This window comes from Gopherus flavomarginatus, chromosome 3 (assembly GCF_025201925.1).
Source record: "Gopherus flavomarginatus isolate rGopFla2 chromosome 3, rGopFla2.mat.asm, whole genome shotgun sequence".
Taxonomy (NCBI): domain Eukaryota; kingdom Metazoa; phylum Chordata; order Testudines; family Testudinidae; genus Gopherus; species Gopherus flavomarginatus.
The window spans coordinates 96,398,548-96,414,201 of NC_066619.1; the positions used below are offsets into that span (position 1 = coordinate 96,398,548).

General features: G+C 40.9%; 1 protein-coding gene across 1 annotated transcript; it reads left to right on the forward strand.

Annotated features, from left to right (window-relative positions):
* The first annotated feature begins 167 nt into the window (after nt 1-167).
* FXN (frataxin) lies at nt 168-15,144 on the forward strand. Its single transcript, XM_050944314.1, has 5 exons — nt 168-294; nt 3,371-3,468; nt 4,674-4,794; nt 9,406-9,503; nt 13,523-15,144. Exons 1-5 carry the CDS (start codon nt 184-186, stop codon nt 13,674-13,676), a joined length of 582 nt encoding a protein of 193 aa, XP_050800271.1. The 5' UTR covers nt 168-183; the 3' UTR covers nt 13,677-15,144.
* Nucleotides 15,145-15,654: the final 510 nt, after the last annotated feature.

Genomic DNA, 15,654 nt, shown 5'->3' on the forward strand with positions numbered 1-15,654 from the left:
CTCTGGGCGGTGGCCCTACAACAAGGGGCCGCCAGGGTCGGGCGGCAGCGGACAGCCCCCCGCGCCGCTGGAGGGCGGTAGCTGCGGCGCCGGGCCCGGGCCAGTCCCGGGGAGTTGGGCTGACGCGCGCAGAAGCGGCCCCTGGGGGCGGGCTGGGCCGACTCCTCCTCCGGCGGCGGCGCCATGTGGAGGCCGGGGCCGGCGCGCTCTGCGGTGTGGGGCCTGCGCGAGGCCGCGGGGCTCCGGGGGGCGCGCGGGCCGCTCGGGGGACCGGCCGCCTCCTGCCGCCAGCCCGTGAGTAGCGAGCCGCGCTGGGGCAGGCGGAGCGGTGCCCTGTCCGGCGTGCGGGTTGGGGCAGGGAGCCGCTCCTCCCCCCGCCCCCGGAGACTCGCCTCCGGCGTCGCTGAAGGATTTGCCGGGCGAGTCTCCATGAGCTGTTTCAAATCCGCTCGTTCCCATTGTCGCCGAGCCCGAGACGCCCAAGCCCCCCTCCCAGCAGGGTTGCGAGCATGCAGCGATGCAGGACGGAGCTGGAGCGCTCCTAGCCCCCGTGAATGCAAGGCGCTGCATAGGGGACTGTTGAGGGGTGGGGAGTGTCAGACTATGCGGCCTTAAATGCTTTGTCATTGTCTTGAAACTGGCTGTCTGCCTGCTGCGTGAGTGATCGGCCGTCAGGGTCGGAGGTAACAACATGCAGACAGCAGAGAAGAGTGTTAGTAGGAGGTTGAAATGCTGCTGAGCCCCTTTCCCCCCGTCCATTGCATCGTGGGAGGGAGGCTTTTAAACTCTTTGGGCTTGTCTACATCAGAAAGTTGCAGCGCTGGTGAGGGAGTTACAGCGCTGCAACTTAGGAGGTGTACACATCTGCAGGGCACCACCAGCGCTGCAACTCCCTGTTTGCAGCGCTGGCCGTACTCCCGTTTTCTCTCGGGTGTAGAGGATCCAGCGCTGGTGATCCAGTGCTGGTAATCAAGTATAGTCACTTACCAGCGCTTTTCTTGACCTCCGTGGAATAAGCAGGTATCCCAACATACCTGAGGAAGCCTCTGGTAATCAAGCTGGTCTCCTTCCCCGGCTTGCTCTCGCGTTCCCCGAACCCCGAGCAAGCAGGTCTCCTTCCCTGAGGTTTGCTGGGTGGTTCCGGGAAGGCGAGAGCAAACCGGGGAAGGAGACCAGCTTCGCCGCGGTTTGCTCTCGCGTTCCGCGAACCACCCTGCAAACCGGAGGGAAGGAGACCTGCTTGCTCGGGGTTCGGGGAACGCGAGAGCAAACCGGGGAAGGAGACCAGCTTCGCCGCGGTTTGCTCTCGCGTTCCGCGAACCACCCTGCAAACCGGAGGGAAGGAGACCTGCTTGCTCGGGGTTCGGGGAACGCGAGAGCAAACTGCGGCGAAGCTGGTCTCCTTCCCCGGTTTGCTCTCGCGTTCGCCGAACCCCCGAGCAAGCAGGTCTCCTTCCCTGCGGTTTGCAGGGTGGTTCGCGGAACGCGAGAGCAAACCGCGGCGAAGCTGGTCTCCTTCCCCGGTTTGCTCTCGCCTTCCCCAAAACCCCTTGAAGCCGCCCAACAGCGCTGCAGTGTGGCCACATCTAACAGCACTTGCAGCGCTGGTTGCTGTAAGTGTGGCCACTCTGCAGCGCTGGCCCTATACAGCTGTACTAATACAGCTGTAACAACCAGCGCTGCAAAATTTTAGATGTAGACATGGTGTCAGTCTTATTCTATGACCTGCTATAGTTGAGGAGCTTTATGAAATACATTCCAGTGTTGTTATGTCCTCGTGTTGGTCTGAGACAAAAAATGATCAACCACACCCAGCAGTCCTCAGTACACAAATTACTCCTTCAGTGACACTCCGAAAACAACTGTAATTACAGTGTTCTATGTGAGATGAATTTAGTGTTCAGGCCATTTTCTAGTGGAGTGAAGTCCACAGGCATCACCTCCAAAACTGAATACTTTGTAGGGAGGATATTTCCCCAGCAATTTAAACCAATTTTCAAACTAATTAACAGCTTTCAGAGAGCTCCAATTAACAACTATTCTAGCCCTTAGAACCTTGTCTGTGCTGTGGGTCCAAAAGGTTTTAACTGGTTTGAATTTTTTGCTAAATTTTCCCCCGTTTAGACAAGGCCTGGTAAGCCCATCTTTATGGAGACAATAGGGAGTGGATGCTCAGTATTCAACGTACTTGGTGGTGGTCTCAGCTTGTCTGAAGACAAGCAGCATGGTGACTGTAATCTCCAACATATGAAATTGTGAAGATTAGTTTGGGGAATTAGAATGTTTCTGTTAGCGTGCTGCCACTTTAGGCGAGTTTCTAGCTTTCTTTTACATAGCTTATTTATAGGCTTTCTATTGTAGTATCTGAGTACTTTAGAAACTATTAATATATACCCGCAACACCCCATTTTACAGGTGTGGAAACTGTAATTAAGACTAGCATTTTCAAAAGTTACAGTTAATTCAGAGTACTCACCTTTAGACATTTAGGACTTAGGGCTTGGCTACACTGGAGAGTTACAGCGCTGGTGGTGGGTTTACAGTGCTGCAACTTACTCACCATCCACACTTGCAAGGCCCATACAGCGCTGTATCTCCCTGGCTGCAGCGCTGACTGTACTCCTGCCTGGAGTATAACGATTGCAGCGCTGGTGATGCAGCGCTGCTCTGCCAGTGTGGCCACCAAAAGCGCTGTAATTGGCCTCCAGAGGTATTCGGAGGTATCCCAGAATGCCTGTTCAGCCACTCCCAACAGCGCTGCAAATGTGGCCACGCTGCAGTGCTGGTAGCTGTCAGTGTGGCCACACTGCAGCGCTTTCCCTACATAGCTGTACGAAGACAGCTGTAACTCCCAGCGCTGTACAGCTGCAAGTGTAGCCATACCCTTAATTTTCAAGAGTGATGAACACCCATGGCTCTCATTGATTTCAGCTCGGGTTGTGGGTGCTCAGCACTGGCTGTAATCTGACTCCAGGTGCATGAACTCAGGCGCACCAAATTAGTGGACAATTTTGAAAGTGTTCGCCTAAGTGACTAGTCTAAGGTTCTTTAGGCAGTCTTTGACAAACAAAGGAATAGAACTCAGATCTCCAGTTTTCTAGTCTAGTGCCTTAAACACAACATCATTTTTCCTACTAAATAGTAAAAGGCAAGAGTGTCCTAAACATGCGTTTCTGCCTCAAGAATACCGATAGACGTATGGACTGGAATTTCTGTGGTAGTTTTTGCTTCTTTGTTGGTCCTGTAAGATAACAAATGAACCTTTAACTAGGGGGAAAAAATTGGCTTTGGGATTCTGTTTCTTAAATATGACAAAAATTGACATTTTGTACCATTACTTTTGTTAACGTTTAATTTAACTTATTTTTAGGATTCTCATCTGCTACAATTAGACCATGTTCTAAAGGTTAAAAACAGAAGCGTTCAGTTTATTAATTTAAGAAATGCAGGAACTTTGAATGACAAAAGGTAAGTTTTATTCTGAATTATTTATATGAGAATTCTGACAGTGCTTACAGATTCCAGAGAAACGATCTGTAGATGAGGCAGCCCTGAAAATTAATATAGTGTGATTGTTGATATGAGCTAAGGGAAAAGGCTAGTCTTGTGGGTAAGGAAAGGACTTGGAATGATTCACTTCTGAATTCTATTTCTAGGTTTGCCACAGATTTCCTGTGTGAACTTGGTAAATCACTTAACCTCTCATGCCATAGTTTTCCCATCTGTAAGGTAGAATAAATGATTCCCCACTGTACCTCAGATAAGTGGTCTGAGGCTCTCTTGAATGAAAGATGCTATAGAAATTCAAAGTATTAAGTAACTTTGCAGTATTTTATGGTAACTAGTTATTTTGTGTTGCCACGTTTGTTTGATACTGAAAACATTTCACTGAATTGTGTATTGTTATAAATATACATACTCAATACCCAGATGCGCAAACTAGGTTAAAGTGCACCACTGAGATGGATTCAAAATTAATCTTTTTTTCTGTGAAGAGACCCAGGTTTCCAGGTCTGCAGCTGCCTCCATTTCTCTGTTGGTAAAATAGAGGTGTTGAGAGGTTCACCTAATATTTGTAACAAACTTTGAGATTCTTGGAAGAAAACTGCAGTAGAAGTGCACAATTATTATTTTATTGGAATGAATGGGGACTTCCACAAGAGGAAGTCACTTATTGTATGTAAACAGGATGTATCTAAATGTTGACAATTTTACAACTTTGTTTATACATACAGTTGCTATTTCCTGTGGAATATGTGTCTATAAACAACATACTGTATGTTTATAAACATAAATTATTTAGATTTACCTTAAAGATTAAGCAGTACTTGCATGTACAGAGTACTTCCGCAACAGTGTTGTATTTTAAAATCTAGAGATCTACCTTCAATAACGTTCTGGGCACAGAAGTAACTGGGGAAAGAAACATACTTAGTCTAATTAGCTATCTGTAATTTCAGGTTTTAAAATTCTACCTTAATTTATAAGGTGGTTTGTGGCATATGGCAATTTGTGAGAAATCACCTTCTCCAATTGCATGTGATTATCTCATGGTTAACATGTTCCCAAGATAGTACTGTTCGTGTTTTGTATTTGTTGTAGGAAAGAGTTTCATGCTAAAGTAATATGTATTTTCTCCTAGTAATCTCAGATTTGTTTACGTGCCACTACAGTTCTTTAGATGAGCCTACTTATGAAAAACTTGCTGAAGAAACACTGGACTCGTTAGCAGACTTCTTTGAGGATCTAGCAGACAAGCCTTTTACACCTGAAGATTACGATGTCTCCTTTGGGGTATATTTTACAGTTTCTATTCCTGCTGTAATTATTCTAGGGTTTTTCCTTGGGGGAAATATCATCATTCAACTAATCTTTAGTGCAAAAGTTTAAGATTTCAGAAACCGTTCACACTGAATAAATAAGTTGAATATATCTGAAAACCAAGTTTTTAAATTTGATTTTACTCATTGAGGGAGTGGCAGCTTTTTTGATGAAAAAATGTATAATACACTTTTAAGATTTAAAGAATTGTAATAGTTAGTATTTAAATGATGAATTTCTTTTTATGAGAGTTAAACCATTATTACATGAGACTGGAAATTGGTTTCCGATCTCTTTTATACTGGTCTCTGATACTGGTGTTACACATGTCACTTTTGAATTATCTTGGTGAAAGTGACAGCTGGTAGCTAAAATTATTTTCAAATACTTATCAGTTTATTTACAGTTGGTGGAATCAATCAAATTGTATGCTGTTGTGCTTTGCTTGATTTGAGGAGAATAAAATCTAACCCAGGCCACTGGCTGCAACATAGCTTCTGCACTATTCCGGTCTTTGGACTGAAATAATAGCTGCTTCTTGTTTATATCCCCATGTGGAGGTTCCCAACTATTGACTCCACCAGATCAGGATTTAGGTGTACATAAATGGGCAGCTGGAGCTTGTGTTCTGTGTATAGAGGCCTTTAGTCTTCAGGTCTGTCCAAATGTCAGCTTTTCTGAGCACTACATTCACTGTTTATCTCACAGAAGTACATGCACAATGGGAAAATAACACCTTAGCCTCTTTTTACCATGGCAAAACTGATAAGTAATTGATCTGGTCAAATATTCAATTAATATTTTACCTGTAACTTTCCCAGTAAATAATAGCAATGTATTATTCAGCTCCTAGTGTTTTGAATAGATATTGAAAAGCTGTGATTATTAACCTTTCAATATCTATTCAATATAAAGAATATTTTGAAAACTAAATAGAAAAAATAACACCAAAAAGCGTGGTTTTGTGTTTTTTCTTTAGAGTAAATATTTTTGATATGCTTCCTGACTTGAATTGCCTTTCTCTCCAGTAACTTTTCAATGTCGTGTTTTTGACATGTACTTACTGAAAGGTTTGGAGGATTTTTATTTACATCTGTTTTAATATGTACATTATGACTGGCTTCAAATTATGAAAATACTAGTAACATGACAAGCCACAGGGTGGCACACTTGGAAAAGAACTGGCAGAGTTGTAATATCCTACCTTTTAAAATTCTCCATTCAGTTAATATATGGTACGCTAGAAAAAGTCTCCCTGGGGAGTAATCCTGTTCGCAGAAATTATTAATGTCCATAACACCATGCAGTAGTTTCATACTAGCTGTGCACAAAAATGAAAAATTAATTTTCAAGAGTTTTATATTAAATTAACCTTTAAAAAAGGTTTTAAAATGTATCTTCCAAAGTTTCATGAATAGTACAGAATGAATGTGTGAATACCAGGGTTTGAAGATAATCGTTCTTTAATTTACAATGTGAAAGCAAAGATCAACTCTGTTATGTCTGATACATCATTAAGGCTTCTGATTTTTAGCTTTTAACCTATTAAAGCACCCAATACCAAAAAAAAAAAAAAAAAAAAAAAGTGTTTATCCATTAAACACTGGAAAAAACACCAGAAATGATTACTTGTATCTAAGAGCTTGTCTCCAGGGAGCAGTAATGCAAACTGCAGGAGTGTGATTTCTAAGGCACACTAATGTGTTGTGCATTAATTGGTCCATGTAGACCCTGCTGGTGCACACTGAAGGCTTCCTACTGCATTATAACATAGTGCTGTTTGCAATAGTACTACATTAAAGTGCACTGGGGACCATTACAAAGAGATTACTGATTACCATATATACTACTGTAATGAGTAACGTCATTGTATATGAAATTAATTTACAGTATATAGAAAGAGAGCCCCCAAAGCCCCCAATTTTTGGACATCTCAATAAAATTAAAAAATGCTAAAAAATAAAACTGAAAAAATGAAATGAATAAACCCCCAAAAAACAGAAGCCCCATAATAATGTAAGTGTTGCTGTAGTGTTCTTATTAGATCAGTTGAACCCTATTTGGTACTAGTATACTTTAACATACAGCATGCATTATGGGCTAATGCTGAACACTTGTTTATAGCTCTGAACATTAGCTAATAGAATATACTAACACATTTGTGCAAATGATTTAATTGAAATACTGTAATTTGTAGCATTCCGAGCTCTCCAAGGTAGTCTTGTTTTACCTGTTTCATTTCATTCTGTTCTTAGAACACCGGGAAATAATAAAGAGTAAGATCCCAATGAGACTGGGAAGAGGTTAGTTTTAATCCTCATGACACATTAGGCTAAAGCAGTACCTAGTTAAAATAAAATAACTGGCAGGGAAATCGAATGACTCAGGCCATGTCTACATCTAAAATTTTGCAGCGCTGGTTGTTACAGCTGTATTAGTACAGCTGTATAGGGCCAGCGCTGCAGAGTGGCCACACTTACAGCAACCAGCGCTGCAAGTGGTGTTAGATGTGGCCACACTGCAGCGCTGTTGGGCGGCTTCAAGGGGGGTTCGGGGAACACGAGAGCAAACCGGGAAAGGAGACCAGCTTCGCCGCGGTTTGCTCTCGCGTTCCCCGAACCACCCTGCAAACCGCAGGGAAGGAGACCTGCTTGTTCGGGGAACGCGAGAGCAAACCGCGGCAAAGCTGGTCTCCTTTCCCGGTTTGCTCTCGCGTTCCCCGAACCACCCTGCAAACCGCAGGGAAGGAGACCTGCTTGCTCGGGGGTTCGGGGAACGAGAGAGCAAACCGGGAAAGGAGACCAGCTTCGCCGCGGTTTGCTCTCGCGTTCCCGGAACCACCCAGCAAACCTCAGGGAAGGAGACCTGCTTGCTCGGGGTTCGGGGAACGCGAGAGCAAGCCGGGGAAGGAGACCAGCTTGATTACCAGAGGCTTCCTCAGGTATGCTGGGATACCTGCTTATTCCACGGAGGTCAAGAAAAGCGCTGGTAAGTGTCTATACTTGATTACCAGCGCTGGATCACCAGCGCTGGATCCTCTACACCCGAGACAAAACGGGAGTACGGCCAGCGCTGCAAACAGGGAGTTGCAGCGCTGGTGGTGCCCTGCAGATGTGTACACCTCCTAAGTTGCAGCGCTGTAACTCCCTCACCAGCGCTGCAACTTTCTGATGTAGACAAGCCCTGAGTATTAATTAGCACCATCAGAGGTGTGTTTTATTCATTTGCACTTCTTTTCCCCCTATACTATATAGAATAATCAAACAACCTTTGTTTCTTTACTGAACTCAGACAGTAGCAGGGCTGGACTTTAGATTAACACATCACTTGTGAGATATCAGTAATCAAAAGGGTTGGCTGATGTTGCAGAGGAAGTGCTGCTTTTGCTATGAAATGATGTTGAACTTTCAGTAGCTACTCGGTCACAAGGTAAAATGCTGTTGAAATTTCAAAAACATTGTTACTTAAAGAAAATTAAAATAGATCTAGCAATTGTCTTCTGGATCAGAAAAAGGTATTGCGGGATCGCAAAAGGTGCTGTGAGACAGTGCATTTGGGGAGGCTGTCAGGAAAAAGAAATATGCGGCTATCCTAATACCTGAAGTAGCCCCACAGTACATAATCTACAATACTGCTATTTTTTTCTAAGTGTAATTGAGGTCACTCTCAGGTTTACTCAGTCCAAGTGGTATCTGTCTTATACCCTTAAAGTTAGGACTCTCCAAAAGAGTAATAGTTGTCCTCCAAAATTACCTTCTGAAAATGTCAGGCCAATGTAAATCTGTAATTCAGAGATGGAAGGAAGGACGTACAAAGGAAAGAAACAGTTCCTTGGAAAATGTTCTATAATTTGACATAAGTGAATCAAAACAAACCTCAGATAGTTAGAAGTGGAACATTCCTGAGGTGTAATCCAGGATCTGGGCACTTCATCACAAGTTATGTGGGAATGTACTTGTCTCACTCATTTGGAGACCATATACAGTTACAGAAAAGTACAGTAAACCTGGATAGCTTGGAGATTCAATAATGTGACATGGAGCCTCTTGCCTCTGGCCACCTGTTTTAAGCGGTTTTAGGTTGTTAGTGAACAAAAATAGTTGCTTTCTGCTAGCTGTTGAATGTTCTCTGAAATTAATTGATGGTCTCAATCCAGTTTCTAGTGGACAGAATCCCCACTTCACAATTGAGCAGTGATTAGTGCACATGCTGGCAGTCTCAGAAGAGAGGTCAACCCTCACAGGAGTATTATTTATTTGAGTCCTAACAATGTGGATGGTGCATTACCAACACACAAGTCCAGATCAAGAGAGCTTAGAGTCTAGATCAGACGCAAATGATATATATGTCATCGTGGAGACTGACAAGTTTTTATATCTAACGGTGGTCCCACTAGTCATCAGTGAGGCAGAATGGCATAGCAGATTGTGGAGGATTTGAATTTCCACTGATGATGCTTACACAGATATCTCACAAGTTGCTGTTTTGATCTTCATATCTACAGTGCCTCATTATAGAAGAATCATGATTCTTATTAAGTAACAGTACATCAATATTCCTCCCTCTCCCTCTTTTATGCTTTAGAATGGAGTTTTAACAGCTAAACTAGGTGGAGACATGGGAACCTATGTAATCAACAGACAGACACCGAACAAGCAGATTTGGCTGTCCTCTCCTACTAGGTAAGTAATTATTATCTGCATGCTAGGAAATGTCTGAAAATTCAGAAGTGAATTAAAAGCCTGCCTGCTAGCCTTGTGGGGACTATTTAATGCCCTGATCATATATTTTGTGTATTTTCTCAACACATACACCCAATAGGATTTTCCCTAGAGGTATAACAACTAGTTGCTATACTTCAGGTGGTGACTGACAGAAATGGACAGGCTGACCCACAAACTAGTGCAGTAAAATATATAATCTAATGAAATGTGTTCCATTTTTTAAATGTCCAGTTTTCACAAGCACTATGAACGCGACTGTAGCCTATTCATAGAAGACTAAACAGCTGTGACAAAAGAACTGTCTGGAAGAGAAATGAGATTGACTTATGGTCTAATACTGTTCTTTATGGATTGACCCTGTAAGCCTGTGTACGAGTTTCTTGTTTTGTTCGTGTGCATGTTTTCTACAGTTTAATCGTGAGATGTTTTTATTGATCTTGGGCAGTTCTTAATGTGGAGCTCTTGATTGCTGTGTCCTCTCCCTTGTCTTCTGCAGCAGTTTGATCCATTCCAGGTTTTGCAGTTGATTCTGACTGGGAGTGAGATATACAGAATGTGTTGAAAGAATGCCATGAGTGGCCTCACCAAAAGTTTACAGTGAAATCTGCCACTCTCCCAGCAGCAGACTGAGGGAGTCTTTCATCTCTCTGGCATTGTTGATGAATGGTTTAGCTAAAAAGGAAAGACAGAGCATAAAGATTCACTGTACATATGCAGGTAGATTTCTTAGAGGTCATTCAAATAGAACATACTAACTATAAAATCAGGAATGGATCAAGCTATTGTGCAATAGGATTAACATTTTTGAAAGTGAAATTTTTAGAGAATCATCTTATTTTAAATAGTCCACCTAAGTAATTAAAATACTCCGTAATGATTTGCCTTCCAACCTGTTGTAACTGTTTTCAGTGTACAGCAGTGACTCCCCACCTTTCCAGACTTACTGTATCCCTTTGGGGAGTCTGATTTGCCTTGCGTACCCCCCAAGGTTCACCTCACGTAAAAACTACTTGCTTACAAAATCAGACATAAAAATACAAAGGTGTCACCGCACACTATTGTTGAAAAATTGCTTACTTTCTTATTTTTTCACATACATTATAAAATACATCAATTGAAACATAAATATTATACTTACATTTCAGTTTATAGTATATAGAGCAATATAAACAAGTAATTGTCCGTATGAAATTTTAGTTTCTACTGATTTCGCTAGTTCTTTTTATGTAGCCTATTATAAAATTAGGCAAATATCTAGATGAGTTGATGTACCCCCTGGAAGACCAATGGTGTACATTATATTAGGTAAGCCATTGTAGCCTATTGTTAACCCCTCTCTCCTCCCAGAATCTTGTTTGTTTAAATAAACAAGATACTGCATTTCAAAGGGTTTTATCTTGGTGAAGCAATATGCAAGAATCAAACAATCCTTTTTATTTATGTCTAGACACTTGCAGACAGTGCCTCAGAATCCAAGTTAAGCATAAAGTTTTTTTTTTAACCTCAAGCATAAAACACAAGTTCAGGTTCTATTATATCCGTATCTGGAGATTGAGAAGTCAGAGAGTTTATATTGTAATTGAATCTATTTAACTTTTATGAGCCAATACTAGCTGAATGAAGTAGTACATGTTCCTGAATAACAGATTTGTGGAAAATGTAAGTAGTAGTTTTCATCTTCAGTATGTTCAAGGGATGAAGAAAGGAACACCCAACAAAATAAATAGATAAAAATAGCCTCTGCTAAAAGCTCCTGACCCTGAGAGAATTTTTCACACTTGTTTAAGAAATCTCTTTCCCTTGTAAAGGTTTGGCTTTATGTGCATCTGTGTATGGCAAACATTTGTGTATTTCCTGCGAGAAAACAGTACGTTTACTTAGCTTTCCAGCTCCTGCTAAGAGATCTTGTAACTTCTGTATGCAAATATGTACTGCATATACTATAACTAACGCTCATAACACCTGTGTCCTGGATGTGACACAGAAGTGGGAGAAGCAAGCAATGCTGCTAATGATAAACAGTTTTGAATATTGTGGTGTTTGCTACCAATAAATGTAAAATTGTTGAGTGTTAATGACCACTTTGGCAACGAGAGAGAGAGAGATTAAGAGGCAAGAAAAGGAAACTACTATTGCATTTCTCTAGCTCCAGGGTGTTGTGCGTTGTTACACACGCGCAGGTGAACTAAGCCTGCATTTATTTGGCAATATACAATTGGCACATTCAAAAGAAGGTGTGCCACCTGCACAAAGTCTCTTTAGTGCAGCTCCATTAATTAAAGCTTTTAAACATTGCAAAATGTCTTTAACAAACAAGGCCTAATTATTTTGGTTGTCGTGATCTTTTACTGCTTTATTAAATGTATTCATATTCTTGTGTGAGAAATACACTTACTATATAAACACTTAGCATTTTGTTAGAATTCAAAAGATCCTTATAATTAAAAGGTAGTAAATGTACAGCATTTTGAAGGTGTAAAGCACTATACATGTTTATTATTTTATATTTGTTAAATAATAGCACAATGATTTGATATTTACTAGGTAACATTTAAAAACCATTAACATCATTCATCAAAATATTTTGTTTTAGTCCAGTTGCTCTAAACCATATCCCATTCTAACTTTTTATAGGCTGTCTCCACTTCCAGAATTGCACATTACAGTGTAACAGTAAAAAGTTACATCTTTTTGCAAAGGCCACACCAGTGAGAAACACATAATAAAATAATTGGAGCACATAATCCTGACTCAAAACAGCCATCAGCTCACATGCAGCAGAAGAGATGTCCCTATAAGATCCAGTCATTTTGACTTAACTTGGTGTGTTCTTAATATTTTTAGTTCATGCCCTGAAGGTTATTCATTGTGATACTGTGAATAATTTAAATATTGAGGTGTCAGATTTTTTTTGTTAGTTTTTAGACACTGCAGCCTGGCATGTGTGTACAGGACAGCCTGTCTTCTAGCAGAGTTTGTCCTGGAATCACCTCTAATCCCAAGACAATTTGACCTAAAATAGGATTTCAGAGATAAGAGGTTTCAAGACTTCCTTGTATTTCATTCTCTGCAGACATTTTTATTCTTTTGTATCCTTCCCTTCTTACTACTTCACCAAATGCCCTCCATGGCACACATAGATTTCTGTGTTGACAAGTCAAAACTGCCTTCATTAATAATACTTATTAAAGATCCTTGCAATCATTCTTCCCATTTTCCAGGTGCATAACTGAGGCAAAGGCAGATGAGCCTGCCTAAGCTTGGTGGCTGAGTCTGGAAGATAGAATCCAGGTCTCCTTACTCTCCCCTTACTGTATTTGTTGTGGGAGTGAAGCATCAGGAGCTCCACATTGCTCTCAGATATAGATCTACCACATGGCGGATTATTTTTTATTTAGTAATTTAATCCTATTGTGTTTAACTTCAGAGAGAAAATAGTCTTTGCTTTGTGCCGTGAAGCATTTTGGACATTTGCACATTATATTATTGTGCTAGAATTAATACTTTATATTAATACAGCACTTTACAAACAACTCTTATAACACTCTTAGGAGTTAGGTATTATTACCACTGTTACAGATTGTGGAGAAAAAACAAGTGAAGGAGAGAAGGACCTTAATGGCCTTGATCCAGTGAAGAGTATAAGCAAAAGTACTCCCATTGAAGTCCATAGGATTACTCGCATGTTTTAATTTACATGCATGCTTAAGTGCTTCGCTGGATTTAGGCCTTAATGATTTCCTCAAGGCCACGTGTTGGAACCAGTGTTAGAGCTGGAATTAGAATTTGGTGATGATTGGCTTCTAGTCCATGCTGAGACCATAAGCCACACACCTCTTTCTTGCTAAATATTGTTTTACTTCTGGCTGCTTTCTTTAACTTAGTAATTCACATCCTTCTGGTGTGTGTTTGAAGATGGCTGAAATTTCAGAAATGTTTGACCTATGCTCACACAGTATACATGTTCTGTTTTCTAGTGGGCCCAAACGTTACGACTGGACTGGAAAAAACTGGGTGTATTCTCATGATGGAGTATCCCTTCACGAACTACTAGCAGAGGAACTCTCAGCAGCATTGAAAACTAAAATAGACTTATCTCCCTTAGTATACTCTGGAAAAGGTGATACTTGATCATTGTCTACCTCAAAGAAATCAAAAGACATTGTCCTGTTGCCCCTCTTTGATGTATAGTTCCTAAGGTTAACACCTTGTCCTACTTTTGTCTTCATTTTTTGATTCAACTTTGCTATGTTGTGTAACAATAATGTGAACCTAATATATTTTTCTTGGCTCTGCGTGTTTACGTTTATGTGTTAGTATGTGGATTTGTGTTTGTTATATGGATTTTTTTGTGTCACTGCCTCCAAAATTCATAGCTAAGAGTATGGTATTGGACACCGGTTGCCTCAACTATGTTCTGACTGGTTGGTTGGTGATTCATCGGTAGTGCACAGATGGGATCTCATGACCAAAGAAAACTCTGCTACATATCTTAGGCCATATTGTGGAACCGTTACCCAAGTTCCACTGAAATCAATTAGGTGAACTGGGGGGAGTAAGGTAATATTCTGTGTAAGAGCCTATTGTGTTTAAAAGAAAATGAGGGAAGGGAAGAAATTTTTCTATAACAGGTGTAATAGGAATTTTCTTCTTAAAATATCACAGGATTTAATCTGAAATCCACATTTCTGCCTTTGCCCCTTCAGACTTATCCTTTTAAGCTAAGCTTCCAGCCCTGCTATCAGCAGGGGTCCAATAGGTACATGGAGCTGAAAAAAGTGTTTGATTTAGTTTAAATGTCTAACGATACATTCACAGTTGTAGAGAAAGGGATTTATAACCTTTTCTCTATTTCCTTTTCCTATGAGTGTCTTCATAGAGTAAGCATACATTGCATAAATATATAACTCTTTAATATTATTATTATTATTATTACTATTATTATTATTATTAAGCAAAGTGAGGATGTTCTGTTCCAACAGCAATAAGCCATGCCAATTTTTGCATTGGCATATCTCATGCTGCACTTCTCATGTAGTTGAAGTGAGGCACAAGGCCAAAGGCAAAGTGACAATGCAAGGCTCACACTGATGCAAACCTTGTTGTGTTGTTGCTACATTCTTAGAACTGAGAAGCTGGAGTCTTCTGACTAGCTGAGAAATAAAAAGAAATGAGGACAAAAATAGGCGATTCACTCTACATATTACACCAAATAACTTGTAAAAAAAATAATTTAATAAGTGACATGTAAATGTGTGCCGCTATAAAATTTGCCTTACCGTAACATTACCATTATTTCTTTTAAAAAATTGTATATAAAAAGGGAGCCCAAATTTGCTGTCAGGTTTGAAAGACTGAGCCACATTTATGTAAGCTTTTAGCATTACATTAAAAGAGGCCTGGTACCGATTTTGAAATGCAACGTTTTCTTGGGTTCTGAGTTCCCCAGACAACTTCCTTGTGTTTAGAATGACATGGCTGCCTGGTTGGTTAATATGTTACTGATATAATGTGTTATTGAAATATATCGAATAAATATACAGTATTCTTAGGTGGTATTGTCTATTATTTAGGATTAAAATTGAATTCTTGATACCAACTCTTGGCCACTATTAATTAAAATATGAAATAACATCTCATTGGAGCCAGTTCTGGATTAGATTCTGTGCTATGTATGTGTATGTTTCAGCCAAAGGAAAAAGGGAGTCAGTCACCTGAAACCTTCTCTGATAAATTACTTCTGAAATCAAGGAAATACAGTGAGGGCTACCAGTATGAGTTGGTGAGACCAACACACACCACTACGCAGAGCAGATATAAAACTAGAACAGTTAAAATGGACTGGGGGGAGGGACGGGGGATGGGACTACAGTTGTAGAAAATCTTACTAATGGATGTTAGTATGACCAACTGTGCAAGTGCTAATCTGAGAGCTGGCTCCACTAATGGCCACTTCCCAGGCCCAACTAATAATTGGGAAAGACCGGACAAGAAGTAGATTGCTGTACCATCTGATCTGTCCCTCTGCACCAAGGCCACAATGTGTTTACACAGTTGATGGGTACCATTACCATGAGGATAGGTGCTAAAGTCCTCTTGTCTCTTGCTC